The sequence below is a fragment of the Thalassophryne amazonica genome, chromosome 1 (assembly GCF_902500255.1).
Source record: "Thalassophryne amazonica chromosome 1, fThaAma1.1, whole genome shotgun sequence".
NCBI classification, from domain to species: domain Eukaryota; kingdom Metazoa; phylum Chordata; class Actinopteri; order Batrachoidiformes; family Batrachoididae; genus Thalassophryne; species Thalassophryne amazonica.
Window position 1 is genome coordinate 130,048,867 of NC_047103.1, and position 22,953 is coordinate 130,071,819.

At 44.5% G+C, this 22,953-nt stretch overlaps 1 protein-coding gene across 1 annotated transcript; it reads right to left on the minus strand.

Annotated features, from left to right (window-relative positions):
• Positions 1-5,988: 5,988 nt before the first annotated feature.
• LOC117514606 lies at positions 5,989-22,260 on the minus strand. Its single transcript, XM_034175184.1, has 5 exons — positions 22,249-22,260; positions 21,937-22,121; positions 11,783-11,840; positions 11,643-11,705; positions 5,989-6,905 (listed from the first exon to the last, which is right to left on the minus strand). Exons 1-5 carry the CDS (start codon positions 22,258-22,260, stop codon positions 6,045-6,047), a joined length of 1,179 nt encoding a protein of 392 aa, XP_034031075.1. The 3' UTR covers positions 5,989-6,044.
• Positions 22,261-22,953: the final 693 nt, after the last annotated feature.

Below are 22,953 nucleotides of genomic sequence, written 5' to 3' on the forward strand. Positions count from 1 at the left end.
ACAAAGAGTCAGAGCTCTATTGAGCTGAGTATTCCATTAACTTTAACTAGTAATGACTTCATGACTTTCTTTGCTAACAAAATTTTAACTATTAGAGAAAAAAATTACTCATAACCATCCCAAAGACGTATCGTTATCTTTGGCTGCTTTCAGTGATGCCGGTATTTGGTTAGACTCTTTCTCTCAGATTGTTCTGTCTGAGTTATTTTCATTAGTTACTTCATCCAAACCATCAACATGTCTATTAGACCCCATTCCTACCAGGCTGCTCAAGGAAGCCCTACCATTAATTAATGCTTCGATCTTAAATATGATCAATCTATCTTTATTAGTTGGCTATGTACCACAGGCTTTTAAGGCGGCAGTAATTAAACCATTACTTAAAAAGCCATCACTTGACCCAGCTATCTTAGCTAATTATAGGCCAATCTCTAACCTTCCTTTTCTCTCAAAATATTTTGAAAGGGTAGTTGTAAAACAGCTAACTGATCATCTGCAGAGGAATGGTCTATTTGAAGAATTTCAGTCAGGTTTTAGAATTCATCATAGTACAGAAACAGCATTAGTGAAGGTTACAAATGATCTTCTTATGGCCTCAGACAGTGGACTCATCTCTGTGCTTGTTCTGTTAGACCTCAGTGCTGCTTTTGATACTGTTGACCATAAAATGTTATTACAGAGATTAGAGCATGCCATAGGTATTAAAGGAACTGCGCTGCGGTGGTTTGAATCATATTTGTCTAATAGATTACAATTTGTTCATGTAAATGGGGAATCTTCTTCACAGACTAAGGTTAATTATGGAGTTCCACAAGGTTCTGTGCTAGGACCAATTTTATTCACTTTATACATGCTTCCCTTAGGCAGTATTATTAGACGGTATTGCTTAAATTTTCATTGTTACGCAGATGATACCCAGCTTTATCTATCCATGAAGCCAGAGGACACACACCAATTAGCTAAACTGCAGGATTGTCTTACAGACAAAGACATGGATGACCTCTAATTTCCTGCTTTTAAACTCAGATAAAACTGAAGTTATTGTACTTGGCCCCACAAATCTTAGAAACATGGTGTCTAACCAGATCCTTACTCTGGATGGCATTACCCTGACCTCTAGTAATACTGTGAGAAATCTTGGAGTCATTTTTGATCAGGATGTGTCATTCAAAGCGCATATTAAACAAATATGTAGGACTGCTTTTTTGCATTTACGCAATATCTCTAAAATTAGAAAGGTCTTGTCTCAGAGTGATGCTGAAAAACTAATTCATGCATTTATTTCCTCTAGGCTGGACTATTGTAATTCATTATTATCAGGTTGTCCTAAAAGTTCCCTGAAAAGCCTTCAGTTAATTCAAAATGCTGCAGCTAGAGTACTAACGGGGACTAGAAGGAGAGAGCATATCTCACCCATATTGGCCTCTCTTCATTGGCTTCCTGTTAATTCTAGAATAGAATTTAAAATTCTTCTTCTTACTTATGTTTTGAATAATCAGGTCCCATCTTATCTTAGGGACCTCGTAGTACCATATCACCCCAATAGAGCGCTTCGCTCTCAGACTGCAGGCTTACTTGTAGTTCCTAGGGTTTGTAAGAGTAGAATGGGAGGCAGAGCCTTCAGCTTTCAGGCTCCTCTCCTGTGGAACCAGCTCCCAATTCGGATCAGGGAGACAGACACCCTCTCTACTTTTAAGATTAGGCTTAAAACTTTCCTTTTTGCTAAAGCTTATAGTTAGGGCTGGATCGGGTGACCCTGAACCATCCCTTAGTTATGCTGCTATAGACGTAGACTGCTGGGGGGTTCCCATGATGCACTGTTTCTTTCTCTTTTTGCTCTGTATGCACCACTCTGCATTTAATCATTAGTGATCGATCTCTGCAGAAGACTGCCCCTCCCTGAGCCTGGTTCTGCTGGAGGTTTCTTCCTGTTAAAAGGGAGTTTTTCCTTCCCCCTGTAGCCAAGTGCTTGCTCACAGGGGGTCGTTTTGACCGTTGGGGTTTTACATCATTATTGTATGGCCTTGCCTTACAATATAAAGTGCCTTGGGGCAACTGTTTGTTGTGATTTGGCGCTATATAAAAAATTGATTGATTGTTGAAAATTTGGTAAAAGCAATGGATGTAACAAATTCCAGCTGTAGTCATATTCACTTTAACTCTCTTGGCCGCGAAAAATACTATAACCACGAAACCCACCTACAAGCTTTGTGAATTATACACTGAACAAAAATATAAATGCAGCACTTGTTTTTACTCCCATTTTTCATGAGTTGAACTCAAAGATGTAAAACAATTACTACAGGCAGATCCATGGTTGTGCGATGGGGGTCTCTAGTATCCCCCATTGTGGCCAATCTGTACATGGAGCGAGTGGAGAAGACAGCCTTGACGTCTTTCACGGGCATCTCTCCCAGTCACTGGTTCAGATATGTCGATGACACATGGGTTAAAATCAAGCAACAGGAGGTCGAGGACTTTACAGAACACATCAACTCCGTGGCTTCCAATATCAAGTTCACACGTGAGGATGCCAGAAACAACCATTTAGCCTTCTTGGACTGTGATGTTACGATTGGCGAGAACAGGCAGCTCCAGACGGGTTTACAGAAAATCCACTCACACTGACCAATATCTGCTCTTTGGCTCAAACCACCCCCTTGAACACAAGCTCGGGGTCTCAACACAGAGCCCTACAGGTGCTCTTAACTGCAGAAGGAAGGGCTAAAGAACAACAACTTGTACGGAAAGCCCTCACAGTATGTGGGTACGCACGATGGTCCCTGGACAAAGTGCAGAAGTCCCAGAAAACAAAGACCTGATAGACAGGAGACGGAGACAAGAAGGAGTGTCTCTCCCTTATTTAGCAGGAGTAGGGGAAAAACTACAGAGGATCTTCAGACAGCACAAAATCCCAGTTTACTTTAAACTGGTTAACACCTTGAGACAGAAATTAGTTCACCCTAAGGACAGGATCCCTAGTTACAGAGCAATGTAGTGTATTCTATCAGATGTCAGGATAACTGTAATGAACACTACATAGGTGAGACTAAGCAACTTTTACACAAAAGGCTATACCAGCACCGCAGAAAGGGCGCCAGTGGACCTCAATCTGCAGTTCATCTCCACTTGAAAGACACTAACCACACGTTTGAGGACAAGGAAGTTAAAATCTTAGCTAGAGAAGAAATGGTTCGAGAGAGGTGTCAAGGAAGCATTCTTTGTAAAACAGTTGAAACCCAGCCTGAACCAGGGAGGGGGTCTCAGACACGCTTTGTCCCCAATGGGGTAGTCAGATCAAAGCAGTTTCAGTTTTTTGTTCATGATAATAAGTCATTCACGTCATCAGGAGAGTCGTCAAGGGAGCCATCAGGTAAGGCTTCTGTCCCATCATTAGGAGGAACAGCTGCCCTGTCATTAGGAGGCTGCTAACTAGAGCACAATAGGTGCTAATTAGAGCTATTGTTTAGTCACTAGCCTATAGCAGTTGGCCTCTCGGTAGGAGGAGTCTGGTTAGGTTAAAAACTCCAGCTTTTGTTGGCTTCTGTTTTATTCTTCTCTACAAGAGTCAAGCCAGAAGTCAGACTACCAGAGCAAGAATTTTAGCTGAGGAAGCTTCTGCGATTTGAAGGGAAATGTCCTCACGTCAAGCAACCCAGTCCAGTCAAAGATTCAAGCTTCTCTACAGCAAAGCGGATGTAATGGACAAAGATGAACACAAGAGGGCAGCAGAGAACCGAACATGACATGGATCTGGAGGGCAGACCAAGTGACATAACAGGGCAGCAGCGAACGGAACATAAGAGTGATACAGAAAATAGTTAAACTTATGAAAAGGGGCAGAGCTTCAGGTGCAAAAATGAAGGATGATGCCAAGACAGCGGAGACGTGACTGCAGGATACAGTGAGAAAGACAAGACAGACAACCAGGAAATATAACATGAGCCAACGGGCGGAACCTAACCATGATGGGCAGAACACAGCATGCCCAGTGATTAGCAGTGGGCCATCCACGCTCCACATCTCCTGCAAACACACCCATGGCTACCACTCATTCATCCATACGACACTCTGCTTCGCCTCGTTGAATGGCATGTTCCAACTTTCACCTCATGAAATATTCATACCATTGAACTCAAACATTCATTATTTGTATAATAATGCAGGACACGACCAGACAGATGGAAAAAGACCTTGGACACAGAAGTAATACAACAGAAAACTTGGACACTGACCATTCAGAAGACAGGACAGCTGGACAAGGATGCAGACAAAATACAAGACACCAAAAACAACCCGATCGGATCCTAACATGTGTGCCTTAAGCTGGCAACAATAGAAGGCCACTCTGAAATGTGCAGTCTTGCTTTATTTTTTGGGGGGGGGTCTGGGTGGGTTAGAAAACCACTCAGTATCTGGTGTGACCATCATTTGCCTCTCACAGTTCAACATCTTCACATAGTTGATCAGCAGCCAGACGCCATCGACTGAGCATTTGCCCACTCAATTTGGTTACAACAATGAACTGCAGTCAGGTCGAGACCCGGATGAGGATACCGAGCAGGCAGATGAGCTTCCCTGAGACGGTTTTTGATAATTTTTGCAGAAATTCTTTGGTTCTGCAAACACATTGTTGCAGCAGCTGTCCATGTGGCTGGTCTCATGAAGGTGAACATGCTAGATGTGGAGGTCCTGGGCTGCTGTGGTTACACATGGTCTGTGGTTGCGAGGCCGGTTGGATGTACTTCCAAATTCTCTGAAACGCCTTATGGTAGAGAAATGAACATTCACTTCACGGGCAACAGCTCTGGTGGACATTCCTGCAGTCAGCATGTCAATTGCATGCTCCCTCAAAACTTGCATCATCTATGGCATTATGCTGCGTGATAAAGGACCATTAACCGAGCGAGAGGGCTGTACAGGAAAATAGACGTCTGATATTCCTGTACAGACTGAGCGTGGCAAGGTTAATAATTTATTATATGGTTTTATACATACCAACTTACGGTATCTCCTGAATATGAAAGCTGCTGATTGTTTTGGACTCTTAAACCTGTTCACTTTCTTCAACTCCATGAAGAACTTGCTTAGCTAGCTGGTAAGCTTTCAATCTTTTTTTTTTCCCACCAATGCTGTTTAGATATTTAGGGAGTATGTTCATGTCCATCTTGGTGTTTATCATATTTTTTAGCTTTCTGGTTTGTAACAAAGTTTTCAGTCTGTTCTTGACTGTTTGGAGCTGTGTTTTCATCTCGTTTCATTTCATTCTGCACGTCTACTTCGAGCTCATTTGCTGTCAATTCCTCCATTTTCTTTGGTTTTTGTTTGGTTTTATTTCATGCTGTGAAAATTGCAAACAAAGTCGCAAATCTGATACATGACCCAGAATGATTGTCATGGTAACTGTCTGATATGGGAGAATATCAGAGCGTGCAGCTATAGCTATATAATTAAACTGAACATTTCAGAGTGGCCTTTTATTGTTGTCCAGCCTAAGGCACACGTGCAATAATCATTCTCTCTAATCAGCATCTTGATATGCCACACCTCTGAAATGGGATAGATCATCTCTGCAAAGGATAAGTGCTCATTAACTCAGATTTGTTAACATCTTATTTATATGGAAAATGTTTTAGATGCAACTTCTGCTCATGAAAAATGGGAGCAAGTGTTGCATTTTTTGTTCAGTGTAATCTTAAAGTTTAGCTGAAAATTTGTTGATATGAGAAAAAAAAAGTAAAGAATCCTGATACATTAAAATAAAATACAATTGGGAGGTTTGAAATCTACATTTTACAGAAAGCTTTTTGCAAATCCATTTAAAAAAAAAAGTCAGCCATGTAGCATAATAGGGAACAAATGAATCACTGTTTAAAATGGAAAAAAGTTTTATTCCACAAAACAAAATTGCATAGTAACATTTATGCATTAAAATGTGTTATTAGCATCATAACAGCCAATTAAAAAAAAAAAAAAAAAAGAGGCCTTTTGAGTGAAGCAGAAGACCTGACATCAAGGTATCAGTGCTGTTCGGCAGCAAACATTCACTTCCGAATGCTCCTCTTGGACCTCCTGAGGACAACAGGCTGGACTTCTTCACCAGCTTTCCTTCTGGAGCGCACAGCTGGAACCTGCTGTGATGTTTGTGCTTTCTGAGCATTCTCCATGCTCCCCTGTTTTAATTGTGGCGCTGTGATCTGAGAGTCTGCAGAAGGCTTTCTTGCTCGTAAACCCTGTTGGCCATTGTTGATTTTATCCCTCCCTCCACTTCTGAATTTTGGTGCACTAGTCAGTGAATTTCCAGGAGGCCTCCTAGCTCGCAGAGCCTTCTGCCCAGCATTGATTTTCGAATCGCTGTTTGTGTACTTCGGCATGGTGGTCAGCGCATTCACAGGAGGCTTTCTCACCAGACCTCCCACAGGCTTTGATTCCAGTGTCGTTTTGGTTGACTTTGAATGCTTCTGTGCACCATCTTCAGCCTGATTCTTCCGCCCTTTTGTTGATGCCTTCAAATTTTGACTTGTATCAGCAGTTGTCAGACTGGTCTGTTTGTCAACATCTCTAAACCTTAAGGTCCTTGTTGGTTTACTTTGGTTTGAACTCTTCTGTGTGCACTCTTCTGGTGCCTTTGTTGACCTCTTCAAAGTTTGTGGTGCATCATCTTTCTGAATACCCTGTTTGTCTGCATCTTTAACCCTAGTGGTCTTTTTTGTCGGTTTACTTTGTTTTGTTGAATCTTGTAATGGTTCAGAAGATTTCACAACCTGTTTTCGCCCTTTTCCTTGAGGTTTGACTTTGCTGTTGGCAGCTTGTACTTTATTTGGAGTGTCATTTTCTTCAACCTCTGCTCTGGTTTCTGGTATTTCCTGCTTGTTCATCTGCATTAGAAGAGCTTTATGGGCTTCCTGGGGGAAACCAAGCTTCTGTTAGATAAATGTATACAAAAAAAACAAAAAAACACAACATTAAGCACAAAACAAAGCCTGTATGAGGCCAACTAATGTTTTTTGAAACGTTAAAAAAAAAAAGCCCATTGCGTTCAGAAATAAGATTTAGAGGCCGTTTGTCCAGTCTTAGTCCCACCTTTTCTGGTTGATTGCAATCCATATTTACAGCTTCACAAATGACCCAAACAAAGGAAACTGATCACTTGAAATTGACCAGATTTGTCCATCAATACTGCCACCACTCATTTTTGCCAAACAAAAACTATGTTCAAGTTACAGGCTTCAACTGATTTGATTTTTTTTGGGGGGGGGGGGTGGAGGCAAGACTCAGTCTTGACAATTTGCCTTCAGTTTTGTAAGTGACTTAGTTATACTTAGCCTAAACACTCCAACCACATGTGCAAAAAAATATGAAAGCAGCACTTGTTTCCCATCCCATTATTTTTTCCACTGGTTGAAGTAAAATATCTAAGAGTACTACTTTGCACACAAAATAGTTTTCAATTTTCACATATATGAGGTCTGCTAGAAAAGTATCGTATCTTTTTATTTTTTTCAAAAACTATATGGATTTGGATTTAATTCATATGTTTTTACGTGAGCCAAGCTTGAACCTTCGTGCGCATGCGCAAGTTTTTCCACGCCTGTCGGTTGTGTCATTCGCCTGTGGGCAGGCTTTGAGTGAGCACTGGTCCACCCCTCTCGTTTCATTGCGAGGAAATGGCGGAATTATTTGGGCTTTTTTTCCCCATCAGAATTTCAGAAACTGTTAGAGACAGGCAGCTGGAAACCACTTGAAAAATTTATCTGGCTTTCGGTGAAAATTTTACAGGCTTCACAGAGAATAAGGACTGTTACTACAGCTTTAAGGACGGCCCACAATGGCGCACGGCGCGCCGAGCCGCCATCGAGAGGCAGAAACCACCACATCATTTCTAAACGGATCGCTGTGTGGAGCCGGGACCGTCGTGAGCAATTTCTCTGGTTATCACAAGAGCTGGACATCAGCCATTTTCCAGCAGATTTCACTTTTAACAAGAGATTTTGTCACGGAAAGCCACGCAGAGGCTTTGCGCGTCAGGACCAATTCGCTGATGAAGCGAGACAAAGGAACACCTCCGTTTCGGAGTGTTAGAGGACAAGTTGGGACAAGCCCAGCTCTCCACAGTTTCTCTTATACTCACTCGACTGGTAAGCACTGAAAGCCGAGATAGGCATGTCCCAACTTTGGAAATCACAAGTGGATGATTGTTCAGGTTTTTTTTTCTTCTCAGTGGAGCTGGTAGGGTTTATTTTTATTTTACTTTGAGTGTCTCTTGATGTGAGACTGTTCTGTAACAGAGCAGCACACATCACTCGCGCGATGTTCATGTGCACCAAGTTTTTGCACAGTGGAAAGTGGCTTCGTCTACTGTGACTGCATCAAAATTAATAGTCATAACACAACATCAGTTATGTAAACTTTGTAATTAATCTGTGTTTCTGTTTTTAACATTAGCAGCATTTAAGTTCGTGCTGGGATGTTTTCTTATAAGTGCTGTCAGAAACACTTGGAAATGTTCTGATTTCAGTGCGACATGTCCTTTAAAACATAGAATGGAAATAATCCACGCCACTGTCCAGCCCCAGAATCTAAAAGTGTGCCTCAGTGCCTGAATCATTTCAAATTCTGTTCTGCTGTTTTCTTCATAAAAGCCTCCCTGTCAGAGGCTGCAGCATCGTTCTTCCCTTAGCAGACAGCGTTGATCGAGTCAGCTTTGCACCAGCCTCACGATGCCCTCCACAGACGGCCCAGCTATCCCTGTGCCACGCACGGGCTGTGGTCCCATCAAGACGAAACAAAAAAAAAAAAAAAAAAATGCAGAGAATGTCCTCTGATCATCTTGCCTTGTGTAACGCTTGCATTTTGTCATGGTTTGTGTCATCTGGATGTAAACAGGATAAAATAGAGCTGAAGTTGTTTGTGAAATTTTTGGCGCCATTAGATTCCCACCATCTCCCGCTAACATCATGAGATGACACTACACTATAGCGCCATGAGATGGCAGTATAAGGGTGATTCTTTAACTACGGGCACTATTGGCCTTGTAAATGTAATTTCCACCACACCATTGCCTTACAATATAAAGCGCCTTGGGGCAACTGTTTGTTGTGATTTGGCACCATATACATGTGCTCTGATATCACTGTTTATCTCCATAGAAACTACCCAAACAATCTTTCATACAAACTGTTTAAAGGGACATTACAGTGTTGTGGTGGAAATTACGGCAATAGTGTGGGACAACTACATTTTGTTTAAAAAAATCACAACAGTTGTATGACGTTGAATACCCCAATTATGTTTTGATTATTTTACTGATATTTTATTCAGAGATATTTTAAAACATTAGAAAAAAAATGTTTACCATTCATTTTTATCATTGAAGATCAAAAGTCTGGGTGTGGGACAAGCACAAAACGGCAATATTTGCATATAATGATGCTGAAAAAAGGTGAAAAAGTCATCATAGACTACTAGAACAAATTTCTTAACACACTTTCATTGTAAAGATAACTATAAAAGTGTGAAATTTCCCCTTTTTTCTGTTTTTCATACAATATGATCAAAGGACATAAGTGCCTGTAGTCTAAGAATCACCCATAACTGTGTGGCGCAGTTCCACTGTCTGGGGGAGAACCTGATTTTATTCTTTAATTTGCAGGTATTTGGGGGCTGGTCTAAATCAGCCAAAGGGCCAGATACGGCCCTGCAGAATGCCTAGGTGTGCCTTAAAGGGACTGTTTTGGCAAAGGTTAACATCAGTGGGTCAAAGGTCAAAATTAGGACCCCCGCAACTTGGAAATCCAAACTTGACATATGAGGGTGCAGTGTGCCATGTGAAAATGAGACCCAAAAGTCAGTCAATTGGGCAGAGGTCAAGATCATTAGACTCAAATGTCAGATTGCTGTGTCCATTACAATGGCTGTGTCCATGTGTACAATTAGCTAGTATGATAAAACTGTTCGTCAGGACTTCACTTTTGCCCAGATGATCCATCCACTTGGTCAGTGTAGCTATCAAGATGCCAATCACCATGTTTGTGCCTTGGACAGGTCACAGGAACAGGCCACCCAAAACAAAAGGAAAAAAAAAAAAAAGTGTCTTTACAACACGTTTATAGGATGAAGCCAAATGTGGCAGTCCTGGGCTGGCACGGTTCCATGCAAACTGCAGTTGAGAGACTGGTTTAAGATGACATTGGAGGCAGTGAAATGAACAGTTGGTTCTCAGGCAACAGTCCTGGTGGACATTCCTACCATAAACATGCAGATTCCCTAAAAACTTGAAATCTGTAGCACTGATTTGTGTGAAAACAAAAAAAATTAGAGTGGAATTTTATTGTGGCCAGTCAAAGGCACAGTCTTGCTGAATAAGCAGCATCTTTATCGGTCACACGCAGGGTTGGGTAGGATTACTTTGAAAGAATACATGTGAATTACATGTATGTACATACATTTGGAGTACTTTTAAAAGTAATCCTACCCAACCTTGGTCACACCAAGGAGCGGTGTTCACTAAAACATTAAATTTCAATTCTGTTCAAAAGAAATCCTGTGTGAAAAAAAGGGACTGAAAACAAGTTTTCCCATTAATATTTGTTGTGTATGAGATAGACGCACACCAATTTATAAACAAAATAAAATGCAACATAGATCAAGTCCTACTGTCCTAATCTGAAAATCATATTGCAGCCAATTTTGCAAATTTATTTTTGAAAGAATGCCTGCTCAGCAAACTCCATCGTGTGCTTTCAAATAAGTTCACTTGTGCCTCATTTCTACAGGTAAGGGAAAATTATTTGCCTCAAGGAAGTTGCTTTGTGTATCCAAAGGTGGCAGTGGAGTAAACCTCAGTGGCAAGTTGATTTCAGTCAGCCATCCTAATTTTAATAGAAAGTGTCATAAGGTTTTATCAGTCAGCCAAACCCATTCGACAACTATCCAGACAGCAACAACTGAAGCAACGACACACAGATCAAAGAAACTATGCAAGTTGTGCTGTGATTTAATGTGTGAAATGCAAAATTCTTGTTTGTCTAAATGTGAAGGTTTGCACATTTTGTATACTCATCTTTTACTTTAAGATGTCTACTGACACAAAGATGTCGTCCATCTTTGTGGGGAAACGGAGCAAATTTCACTACATATGATGCTGTACTGGTTCATTTATCTGTAGTCCTCATGAAAAGCAGATTGGTCATATAACAGCAAGGTTGGGTAGGATTACTTTGAACGAATACATGTGGATTACATATATGTATGTACATACATTTGGATTACATTTCAAAGTAAACCTACCCAACCCTGTATAACAGACACGTTAAACAGCCAGTCACTGCCCCATGAGTTTTTAAACCAGGATATGGAAGTTGCATTCTGATAGATTTTAAAACTTTCCCATATAGTCATGAATATTTGTAAGATTTCCATATTGAAACTGAACATACAGCCAAACACAGATGAAGTCAAAGCAGGCCACTTGAACTCATTTTCATAGTGCAGTTTAAAACATTTCTTATAGGGTTGAAACTGTACCAGGTTGAAAAGTGGAACCTGATGTGCTGGCGTATGGGGTGCAGGAGAACAGAAATGTTTTATCCAACACTAAAACCCAATAGTGCACCTGTAATGTGAACACATTTGTTTCTCACCTCTACTTTGGAGAGTTCAGATGTCAAGTTCGATAAATTGCTCATCATTACTTTTATTTTCAGCTGAAATGACAAAAAAAAAAAAACAGAAGAAATAAACAGGCAAAAGAAAACAAAACGAACTTCTTAAATCCTCTTACCTGTTTACTGTGAATTTGTTTTTCTTGTTGTCCCCTCTCCTTGGCTTGTTGCTTCTTCCTGTCAGATGTTTTTCCAAAAAGTCATTTTAAAAACACCATTTGTAAATTATTGTAGCTGTCAGAATAATGTTAGATTAATTACTGAGTCTAACGCTCAATCATTTAACGCCCTTTGATTAGTCCGTTCTGTCTATATCAGTGTCAGGCTAGAAATGCAAATATTTTTTAATGTGCCAATAAAAATAGAAATTATTAATGCTGTGATGCTATGCATGCTCTGATATTTTCCCCATTCGGTCCGGATCATGTATCAGATTTGTAACTTTACAATATTCAGGGCGCAAAATAAAACAAATTATGAGCGACAAATAGGACCATTCTCTGAGCGAGTTTTGTTACACTGACGAGTTTGAATTGGAGGAATTAAATGAGTTCAGAGTGGACATGCAAAATGAAGACCAACAAGATGAAAACAGCTCTGAACAGCCATATAACAAACAAATTATTAACCTCGCTAGCTCGGACTGTTAATAATCCTTTAATTATTTGTTAATGATTTCATTGCATCAACAGCACTCAGATCAGTTTTTCAAATTGTTCTGAAAGATGGGAAGTCTAGCTGTATTTATTTTTTATATACATTTTCCTGCTTCACATACAAGTCAAAGATCTATTCATTTCTTTTGTTCTAGAAGTAAATTCCTTTAATAACTGTCACGAAAATGTAAATTGTTTTTGTGTAAACTAGCACACTTTTGGAGTTTTGCACTGAAAATAATTATTACATTTTGACTGTCAAATATTCAAGCAACTGCTACTTTAAAAATCATGGAACCTTTGTCAACCCATTGCCAATAATTCAGCTAGAAGAAGCTCTATTCATGTAGCCACTAGAGGTCAATCTGGCTTTTGTTTTTTACCCCCCATATGGGGGAGGGGGCTATTTGTTTTTTTTAATAAAAAACAAATTGGGTCATTCTTGTTGTGTGGGCCGCCTAAAGAGGAGGTACTGCTGGCTCACCACCAGAGGGTGCCCTGCCTGTTGTTGGGTTTCAGGCACTAGAGGGCGCAGTGGCCGCAGGAGTCCACCAGGAGCTGACAGCTGTCATCACTCTCATCACCACCACCCATAAAAGCCTGAGAGAAACATCAGAACTCTGCCGAGTTATCAGTATACTCTCAAGGTAAACTTACTCAGCCGTTCTGTGCCGTACGCACACGTTTTTTGTATCTGAGCTTTTTGCAGCCGTTAACCTTTTGTACACTTGCAGCTTGTAGCCAAGTTTGTGGAAGTTGGAGTTGGCGTCTCCACTCCTTACTTCAGACTTGATTAAGTGATACATAAGGCACTGCATGTACTCTGTTCGGAGGTGGAGGTTTCCCCCCCAGAAAGGAACTGTATTATAGCTGATTGTTTGCTGGGTGTTCCCATACCCACCTTTCATCTGTGTCTGTTCCTGCCAGCAGTACCGGATCCGACAGCTGGAAGCGGTGGCCACCTGGGGACTCAGGGCTTGGCGGCTCCGGTGTATTGCAGGTCTCCGTTGGTGGCTCTTCTCTGGATAGGCATCTCCTACCCTCGGGCCTGCCCACGCGTCACTGAGTTTTGTGATTGACAGATGCGCAGGCTCCACCAGGAGGTGAGTTGGGTGAGCTGCAGCACATTCTCACCAACTTTATTGCTCGGTTGGATCTGTTAACCGAGCAGGATGTTCACCTCACCCGTAGGATGGATGGAGGCTCTCACCGCTCAGGTGGAGGCAACGCGGCTGCAGCCAATCCTGTCTGGGCTTGGCGGCTCCGGCCTCCTGCCTGTCGCTCGATAATGACAATCCAGTGGTAGTTCAAAGGTCCCCCCCCCCCCCCCCCCCCCCCCGTCGCCTGAAGCTTACATTAGCCCCCCAGAACCGTGTGGAGGTTGTGTTGAAACGTGCGCGACTTCTTGATGCAGTGCGCGCTCGTTTTTTCACAACGCCCCGTGATGTACGTGTCAGACCACAGCCGGGTGGCTTATGCGATTAGTTTGCTTCGGGGCAAGGCACACGCCTGGGCTATGGCGCTCAGGGAGCAGAACTCACGGCTCCTGTCGACGTACACTGAGTTTATCAGAGTTTTGACAGGTGTTTGATCACCCTTAAAGAGGCGAATCCGCTTCAAAAGTACTACTGTCAGTCCAACAGGGGCACTGTAGCGCAGCTGAATATGCAGTCGCCTTCCGCGTTGCAGCAGCGAGGGCCGGCTGGAATTGGGTAGCGCTCCGCGCTGCCTTTGTAAAGGGGCTGTCTCCGGCCCTAAAGGAGCACCTGGTGGCGAAAGATCAACTGCGGGATTTAGATGGGCTGATAGATCTGGTTATACGATTAGACAATTGATTAGCCGAACATCAACGGGAGCGAGACGAAGGACGTGGCCGGGTGCGCGCCGTCCCTCCTCCTTCCGGGTCCAAAGCGGCCCCGCCCTCTCCCCACTCCAAGGCCAGGGCTCTCCACGTGACACCAGCTCTCCCTGCTGATGTTGCTATGGGAACAAGCAGGGCTAAATTAAGGAAGAGGAAACAAGGGAGACTGGCATGTGGAGAGTGTGCTTACTGCAGCTCGAATGAGCATGCGCAGAATCAGGGACCCCAGGCGGTCAAACAACAAGACTCAACCTTAGAGACTGGGTTAAGAGTGAGTCATACAAACCACACGGGTGTCCCACGCAAATGCGCATGACTCCCAGTCATGATCCTCTGTGGGGATTTAACCCTTGATGCCCCAGCACTTATTGACACGGGGTCAGAGGGGAATCTACTAGACAGTAGATGGGCTAAGGAGGTAGGGCTCCCTCTGGTGGCCGTTCCTTCACCATTGAAGGTGCGGGCACTAGATGGCACTCTCCTCCCAGTAATCACACACCAGACACATCCTTTAACCTTGGTTGTCTTTGGTAATCACAGGGAGGAGATTGTGTTTTATGTAACACCTACCTCCAGAGTTATTTTTGGTTATCCATGGATGATAAAGCACAATCCCCAGATTGATTGGCCATCTGGGGTTGTGGCTCAGTGGAGCGAAACCTGCAACCGGGAGTGTTTAAGATCCTCAGTGCCCCCCCGGTGAGACTGTTAGAGGAGATTCGAGTTCCACCCAATCTTACGACGGTGCCGGCTGAGTATCATGAGCTTGTTGACTTTCAGCAAAGATCTGGCACTCACGCTTCCCCTGCACCGACCGTATGATTGTGCCATTGATTTGGTTCCAGGCGCTGAGTATCCGTCCACCAGGCTGTACAACCTCACGTCCTGAGCGCAAATCAATGGAGACCTACATCCGGGACTCTTTAGCTGCCGGGCTAATCCGGAATTCTTCCTCCCCAGACTCTTTAGCTGCCGGGCTAATCCGGAATTCTTCCTCCCTGTTGGGTGCAGGTTTCTTTTTTGTGGGCAAGAAGGACGGCAGACTCCGTCCATGCATTGATTATAGAGGGCTGACCGAGATCACGGTTCGCAACCGATACCCGTTGCCTCTATTCGATTCAGTGTTCATGCCCCTGCATGGAGCCAAAATATTTACCAAATTGGACCTTCGTAATGCTTATCACCTGGTTCGGATCCGGAAGGGAGACAAATGGAAGATGGCATTTAACACCCCCTTAGGTCACTTTGAGTACCTGGTCATGCCATTCGGCCTCACCAACGCCCCCACGACGTTCTAAGCCTTGGTTAATGACATCTTGCGGGATTTCCTGCACTGATTCGTCTTTGTATATCTAGATGTCATCTTCTCGCTGGACCCCGAGACCCATGTAAAGCATGTACGTCAGGTCCTGCAGCAGTTATTGGAGAACCGGCTGTTTGCGAAGGGCTAGAAGTGCGAGTTCCACCGTACTTGTCCTTCCTGGGGTTCATCTCCTCCAACTCTGTCACACCCGATCCAGCTAAGGTAGCAGTGGTGAGAGATTAGCCCCAACGAGCAAGCCGTAGGAAGCTGCAACAGTTCCTCGGCTTCGCAAATTTCTACAGGAGGTTCATTAAGGGCTATAGTCAGGTTGTTGGTCCCCTTACAGCCCTGACCGCCACAAAAGTCCCCTTCACCTGGTCGGATCAGTGCGAAGCCACGTTTAGGGAGTTGAAACGCCGGGTTTCGACTGCACCAGTTCTGGTGCAGCCCGATCCTAACCGCCAGTTCATAGTTGAAATGGATGCCTCTGACTCAGGGATAGGAGCCGTGCTGTCCCAGAGTAGGGAGTCCGCCAAGGTTCTCCACCCATGTGCCTATTTCTCCCGCAGGTTAACTCCCGCTGAACGGAACTATGACATTGGCAATCGGGAACTCCTGGCGGTGCGGAGACACTTGCTGGAGGGAGCTGTGGTCCCATTTATTGTTCTGACTGACCGTCAGAACCTGGAATACATCCAGACTGCCAAGTGTCTGAACCCCAGGCAAGCCCGTTGGTCACTGTTTTTCGGTAGGTTCAACTTCAAGATCACCTATCGCCCCGGGACGAAGAACCAGAGGTCTGACGCACTGTCCCGGGTGCATGAAGATGAAGTTGGACCAAAACTGTCGGATCCACCAGATACCATCCTGCCGGAGTCCACTATCGTCACCACCCTCACGTGGGGCGTCGAGGAAGGAAGGAAGTGGAAGTGGCCCTGACCCGACATCCTGATTCCAGCGGTGGACCACCAAACTGGCTGTACTTCCCACCAGATGCTCGAACTGCAGTTTTGGACTTCTGTCATGGTTCCAAGCTCTCCTGTCATCCAGGGGTGTGCAGAACTGTGGCAGTGGTCCGGCAGACCGGGGTTATACGACCTGTGCCAGGGGCAAGGCGGACCATAAACCTGAACAAGGACTCCTCCAGCTGCTTCCCGTGCCTCATCGCCCCTGGTCCCACATCAGCCTGGACTTCATCACGGGCCTCCGTGTCCCAGGGAATGACAACCATCCTGAAGATAGTGGACCGGTTTTCCAAGGCGGCCCACTTCGTGGCCCTCCCGAAGCTCCCGACAGCCCAGGAGACCGCAGACCTCCTGCTCCACCACGTCGTGCATCTGCATGGTATCCCAGCGAACATCGTCTTGGATTGTGGGCCCCAGTTCTCCTCGGAAGTCTGGAGGAGTTTCTGTAGGGAACTGGGGGCCACCGTGAGCCTGTTGTCCGGGTACCACCCCCAGACCAACGGCCAAGCAGAGCAGGTGAACCAAGATCTTGAACAGGCCCTGAGGTGTGTTACCTCCGCTCACCCGACGGCCTGGAGCCAACATCTGGCCTTGATCGAGTACGCTCATAACAGCCAGATCTCGTCAGCGACCGGCCTCTCCCCCTTCAAAGTCTGTATGGGGTACCAGCTCCCATTGTTCCCAGGTGTAGAGGGAGAGATCGAAGTCCCCTCGGTCCAGGCCCATCTCAGGAGATGCCGTCATGTGTGGAAGTCAGCCCTCTCTGCTCTCCTCAAGGCCCGGACGCGGGCGAAGAGCCATGCAGATCGCCGACAAGCCCCAGCTTACCAGCTCGGGCAGGAGGTGTGGCTCACCACCAAAAACATCCCTCTGCAGACGGACTCACCTAAGTTAACAGACTGTACATCGGACCCTTTCCCATCACCAAAATCATCAGTCCCGCTGCAGTGAAGCTTCAACTCCCAGCTTCACTGCAGATACACCCGGTCTTCCATGTCTCAAGGATCAAACCACACCACTCCTCGGACCTCTGCCCCCCCGGACCAGCACGGCATCCTGTCCGTATCATTGACGGCGAGCCGGCCTGGACTGTGAAGAAACTGCTGGACGTGTGTCGGAAGGGTCGGGGCTTCCAGTATCTGGGTTACGGACCAGAAGAGCTCTCCTGGATGAAGAGGAGCGTCATCTTGGATCCTGCCCTCCTGGCGGACTTCTACCAGCGACACCCCGACAAGCCGGGTCAGGTGGCAGGAGGCGCCCGTTGGGGGGGTGGGGGGGGGGGTGGTGGGGGTCCTGTTGTGTGAGCTGCCCGAAGGAGGGTACTGCTGGCTCACCACCAGAGGGCACCCTGCCTGTTGTCGGGTTTCAGGCACTAGAGGGCGCAGTGGCCGCAGGAGTCCAGCAGGAGCCCTGAGCTGACAGCTGTCATCACTCTCATCACCACCACCCATAAAAGCCTGAGAGAGACATCAGAACTCTGCTGAGTTATCAGTATACCCTCAAGGTAAACTTACTCAGCCGTTCTGTGCCGTACGCAGATGTTTTTTTGTATCTGAGCTTTTTGCAGTCACTTTTGTACACTTGCAGCTTGTAGCCTAGTTTGTGGAAGCTGGAAGAGTTGGCGTTGGATATGTTTGACTCTGGTGTATATATGTTTCACTCTCTAAGAAGCAAAAATAAAAATCAATAAAGAACTTTTTGTTGAAAATGAGGTAAAATAAGGTGAACCTTCCACAGATCTTCAAAAACTTGGAATTTAATCCTCTGAACAATTAGATCATCTATGCACAGGCACATTTTTTGGAAGGATATCTGTTGATAGGATCTAAATGGGTTATTATGGCCTGATTTGACCATGGTCCGCTTTCATGAGGCATTCTTAGCAGCCTACTCAACTTACAGTGAGGAAAATAAGTATTTGAACACCCTGCGATTTTGCTAGTTCTCCCACTTAGAAATCATGGAGGGGTCTGAAATTTTCATCTTAGGTGCATATCCACTGTGAGAGACAATCTTAAAAAAAAAAAAAAATCTGTAAATCACAATGTATGATTAATAATTTATTTGTATGTTACTGCTGCAAATACGTATTTGAACACCTGTGAAAATCAATGTTAATATTTGGTACAGTAGCCTTTGTTTGCAATTATAGAGGTCAAACATTTCCTGTAGTTCTTGACCAAGTTTTCACACACTGCAGCAGGGATTTTGGTCCACTCCTCCATATCCTTCAGGTTTTGAGTTTCAGCTCTCTCCAAAGATTTTCTATTGAGTTCAGGTCTGGAGACTGGCCAGGCCACTCCAGGACCTTGAAATGCTTCTTACGGAGCCCCTCCTTAGTTGCCCTGGCTGTGCGTTTGGGGTCATTGTCATGCTGGAAGACCCAGCCATGACCCATCTTCAATGCTCTTACTGAGGGAAGGAGGTTGTTTGCCAAAATCTCGCAATACATGACCCCATCCACCCTCCCTTCAATACGGTGCAGTTGTCCTGTCCCCTTTGCAGAAGAGTACCCCCAGAGTATGATGTTTCCACCCCCATGCATCATGGTTGGGATGGTTTTCTTGGGGTTGTTCTCATCCTCTAAACATGGTAAGTGGAACTGATTCCAAAAAGCTCTATTTTGGTCTCATCTGACCACATGACCTTCTCCCATGCCTCCTCTGGATCATCCAGATGGTCACTGGTGAACTTCAAACAGGCCTGGACATGTGCTGGCTTGAGGAGGGGGACCTTGCTGCCCTGCAGGATTTTAAACCATGACAGCATCATGTGTTACTAATGTAATCTTTGTGACTATGTCCCAGCTCTCTTCAGGTCATTGACCAGGTCCTCCTGTGTAGTTCTGAGCTTTCTCAGAATCATCCTTACCCCACAAAGTGAGATCTTGCATGGAATCCCAGACCGAGGGAGATTGACAGTCATCTTGTGTTTCATCGACTTTCTAATAAATAATCTTAACAGTTGTTGTCTACCAAGCTGCTTGTCTGTTGTCCTGTAGTCGATCTCAGCCTTGTGCAGGTCTACAGTTTTGTCCCTGGTGTCCGTAGACAGCTCTTTGGTCTTGGCTATGGTGGACAGGTTGGAGTGTGGTTGACTGAGTGTGTGAACAGGTGTCTTTTATACAGGTAAAAAGTTCAAACAGGTGCAATTAATACAGGTAAAGAGTGCAGAATAAGAAGGCTTCTTAAAGAAAAATTAACAGGTCTGTGTAAGCCAGAATTCTTGCTGGTTGGTAGGTGTTCAAATATTTGCAGCAGTAACATACAAAAACACATTGTGATTTTCGGATTTTTTTTTTTTTTTTTTTTTTTTAGATTATGTCTCTCACAGTGGATGTGCACCTAAGATGAAAATTTCAGACCCCACAATGATTTCTAAGTGGGAGAACTTACAAAACCGTAGGGTGTTCAAATACGTATTTTCCTCACTGTACTTTGTCAATGAAGGTTAGTCACCCAACATTAGCTGTCTCATCTCCATTTTACAAAGTCGACTAAAATAAGATTGGCCTTCTCTATAGGAGGCGAAAAATGTTTGTCGGCTAGCCAACCAAGCGCTTTTGTAGCAACTAATATCAAAAGATTAGTCGACTAAAAATATATTTAAATATATTAAAAATATGAAATGGATGCATGAAGGAATAAGATGCTGTACTGTGCATACAAAATTGCAGACTGTGGCAGTAGATTGTCTCTAGAAACCACATCCTCAGTTTGAAGGTCCACAAGACTAAAGCATGATTTTTATGATAAGTTGCCATAAAAACCAGATCCTCAGTTTGAAGGTCCACAAGTTTAAAGCATGATTTTTATGATAAGTTGCCATAAAAAGTTTTATTCATACATGCTATTTGACTATCTCAAATAACTGTCAGTTCAGAAGGTTTTTTTTTCCCAACTTTAAAGTTTCATGATAATTGCACCTTTAGAAATAATTTACTGATTAAAAAAAGTTTACTTCATCTGCTTTACATAAATGATGTAACTGAAAATTACAGCCCTACATGCTAAATAATAAACTAAGAACCAAACAGTCCATCCATCCATTTTCTTCCGCTTTATCCGGAGTCGGGTCGCGGAGGCAGCAGCTCAAGCAAAGCCCCCCAGACCTCCCGATCCACACACACCTCCCCCAGCTCCTCTGGGGGAACCCCAAGGCGTTCCCAAGCCAGCCGAGATGTAATCCTTCCAGCGTGTCCTGGGTCTTCCCCGGGGCCTCCTCCCAATGGGACGTGCCCGGAACACCTCTCCAGCGAGGCGTCCAGGGGGCATCCGGAAAAGATGCCTGAGCCACCTCAACTGACTCCTTTCGACGTGGAGGAGCAGCGGCTCGACTCCGAGCTCCTCACCCTATCTCTAAGGGAGCGCCTAGCCACCCTGCGGAGCAAACTCATCTTGGCCGCTTGTACCCGCCATCTCCTTTCGGTCATGAGCCAAATCTCATGACCATAGGTGAGGTTCGGAACGTAGATCGATCGGTAAATCGAGAGCTGTTGCCCCCCTACTCAGCTCTCTCTTAATCACGATGGTCCGATACAGCGACCGCATCACTGCAGACACTGCACCGATCCGTCTATCGATCTCACGCTCCATCTGTCCCTCACTCGTGAATAAGACCCCGAGATACTTAAACTCCTCCACTTGAGGCAAGGACACTCCATGGACCGGGCCGCCGGGCCACCCGCCCTCGACCGCCACCCAATCCTCTCTGCACCCGACCCCCATGGCCCCCTCTGCAGGTGGTGAACCCACAGGAGGGCGGGCCCACGTTGCTCCTTTGGGCTGAGCCCGGCCGGGCCCCATGGGCTAAGGCCCGACCACCAGGCGCTCGCGCTCGAGCCCCAACCCCAGGCCTGGCTCTAGGGTGGGACCCTGGCTCTGCCATACCGGGCGACGTCTCGGTTCTTGATCTTTCACTGGTCACGGAGTGAGTACCAAACAGTCCAATATTCCAAAGTTTCTCATTGCTTAGTTATTTTTAACCAAGCTTCAGCACTGAAAAGCTGTTCTCAGTCTGCTAACAGAAAATTAAACACGCACAAGCCGATTAAAGTTCATTTTTTAAGATTCATTAGTATCACCATGTTGATTTTAAAAATGTGCACCATAAAGAACAAATGTGAGTTTAAGAGCAAGAAAAAAACAAACAAGCCTTTTCATTTTCAGAAAAATGTTTTGAGATTTGTTTTACTTTATAAATGAATTTGTAATGTTTTATGTTGGAGAAAAAAATAATTTGGTTATGTTTTGTAGTATGAAGTGAATTCTAGTATTAAATAACTGATTCTGAAGTAATCCAAAAGTATTAGGATTGCATAACTTTTGAAATTGATGGACTGAATTATGAGTTACAAAAATTGTGATGTAATTTATGTTTTGTAACAGATTACATTTCAGTGTCATCTGGCGTTGAGTGGTTATACAAAGTAAACAATAACTCCGGCCTTGTGTCTTTGTTGATCTTCAAGTAGCTAACTAGTCATTACTTGTTTGTCACTGTGGCCTCCATTTGTGCGAGCACAACTCTTTTCTCTTCTAAGGCTCCCTGGATGCCCTCTTTCTTCACCATGGCCAGGAGAGTCTCTGTATCCAGCTCTTCCAACATGGGTGACAACATGGTCTTCTTCAGGACAACTTTTGCCAACTCACATAGCTCCTCACAGGAAGGAAACTGTTAAACACACACACGCCACATATCTGAATATTTAATATGTACCACTGTTTGTTAGTACATACGAGCCAATTATCTGCCCAAAGGGTGAGTTAGATTAAGAGACAAATGAAAACTTCATCTTCACCAGCAAAGCCATCGCCAGATCTCAGTCTTAAGGGGGGCTTATGAAATCCACCAGGTGGGCACCACTATTAATAGCTTATTTTTACTATTCATGCAGCCCCAATCCCTCTCAATAAATCACATTAACCATGACCGAACCAGCGCTCGCTCTCTCTCACACACACACACACACACACACACACACACACACACACACACACACACACACAAGTACAAATAATGTATTAGATCACACGCAGCATCTCGAACTAAAGTAAACAAACAAAAAAATACGGCGGGTGCATTTCAATGCAACCAACAGAGGGGTAGCTACCAATTGCCAACACACACACACACACCGCCACCACCAAGTGAGTGTGCACATGACGCATTAGATGACAAGCAGCATCTCAAACTAAAAAAAAAAAAAAACAAACCACGGCAGGTGCATTTCAATGCAACCAACAGAGGGGTAGCAGTAGCAATAGTACCAATTGCCATCACACACACACACACACACTAAAAATTTGGACCTACTTTGAGTAGAGTGCCAGCGCTGTCCTCTCTTTCAAAAACTCACACTTCATTTTCCCCCATAAACACGGTAACTGATTGTTGCTGGGCAACACTGACGTGATTACGTAGACAAACTTTCCAACAAACTCACACGGTTTTAATATACTTAATGTCTTAGTGATTATGCAGCACTGGCCGTTTTAACCCAAAG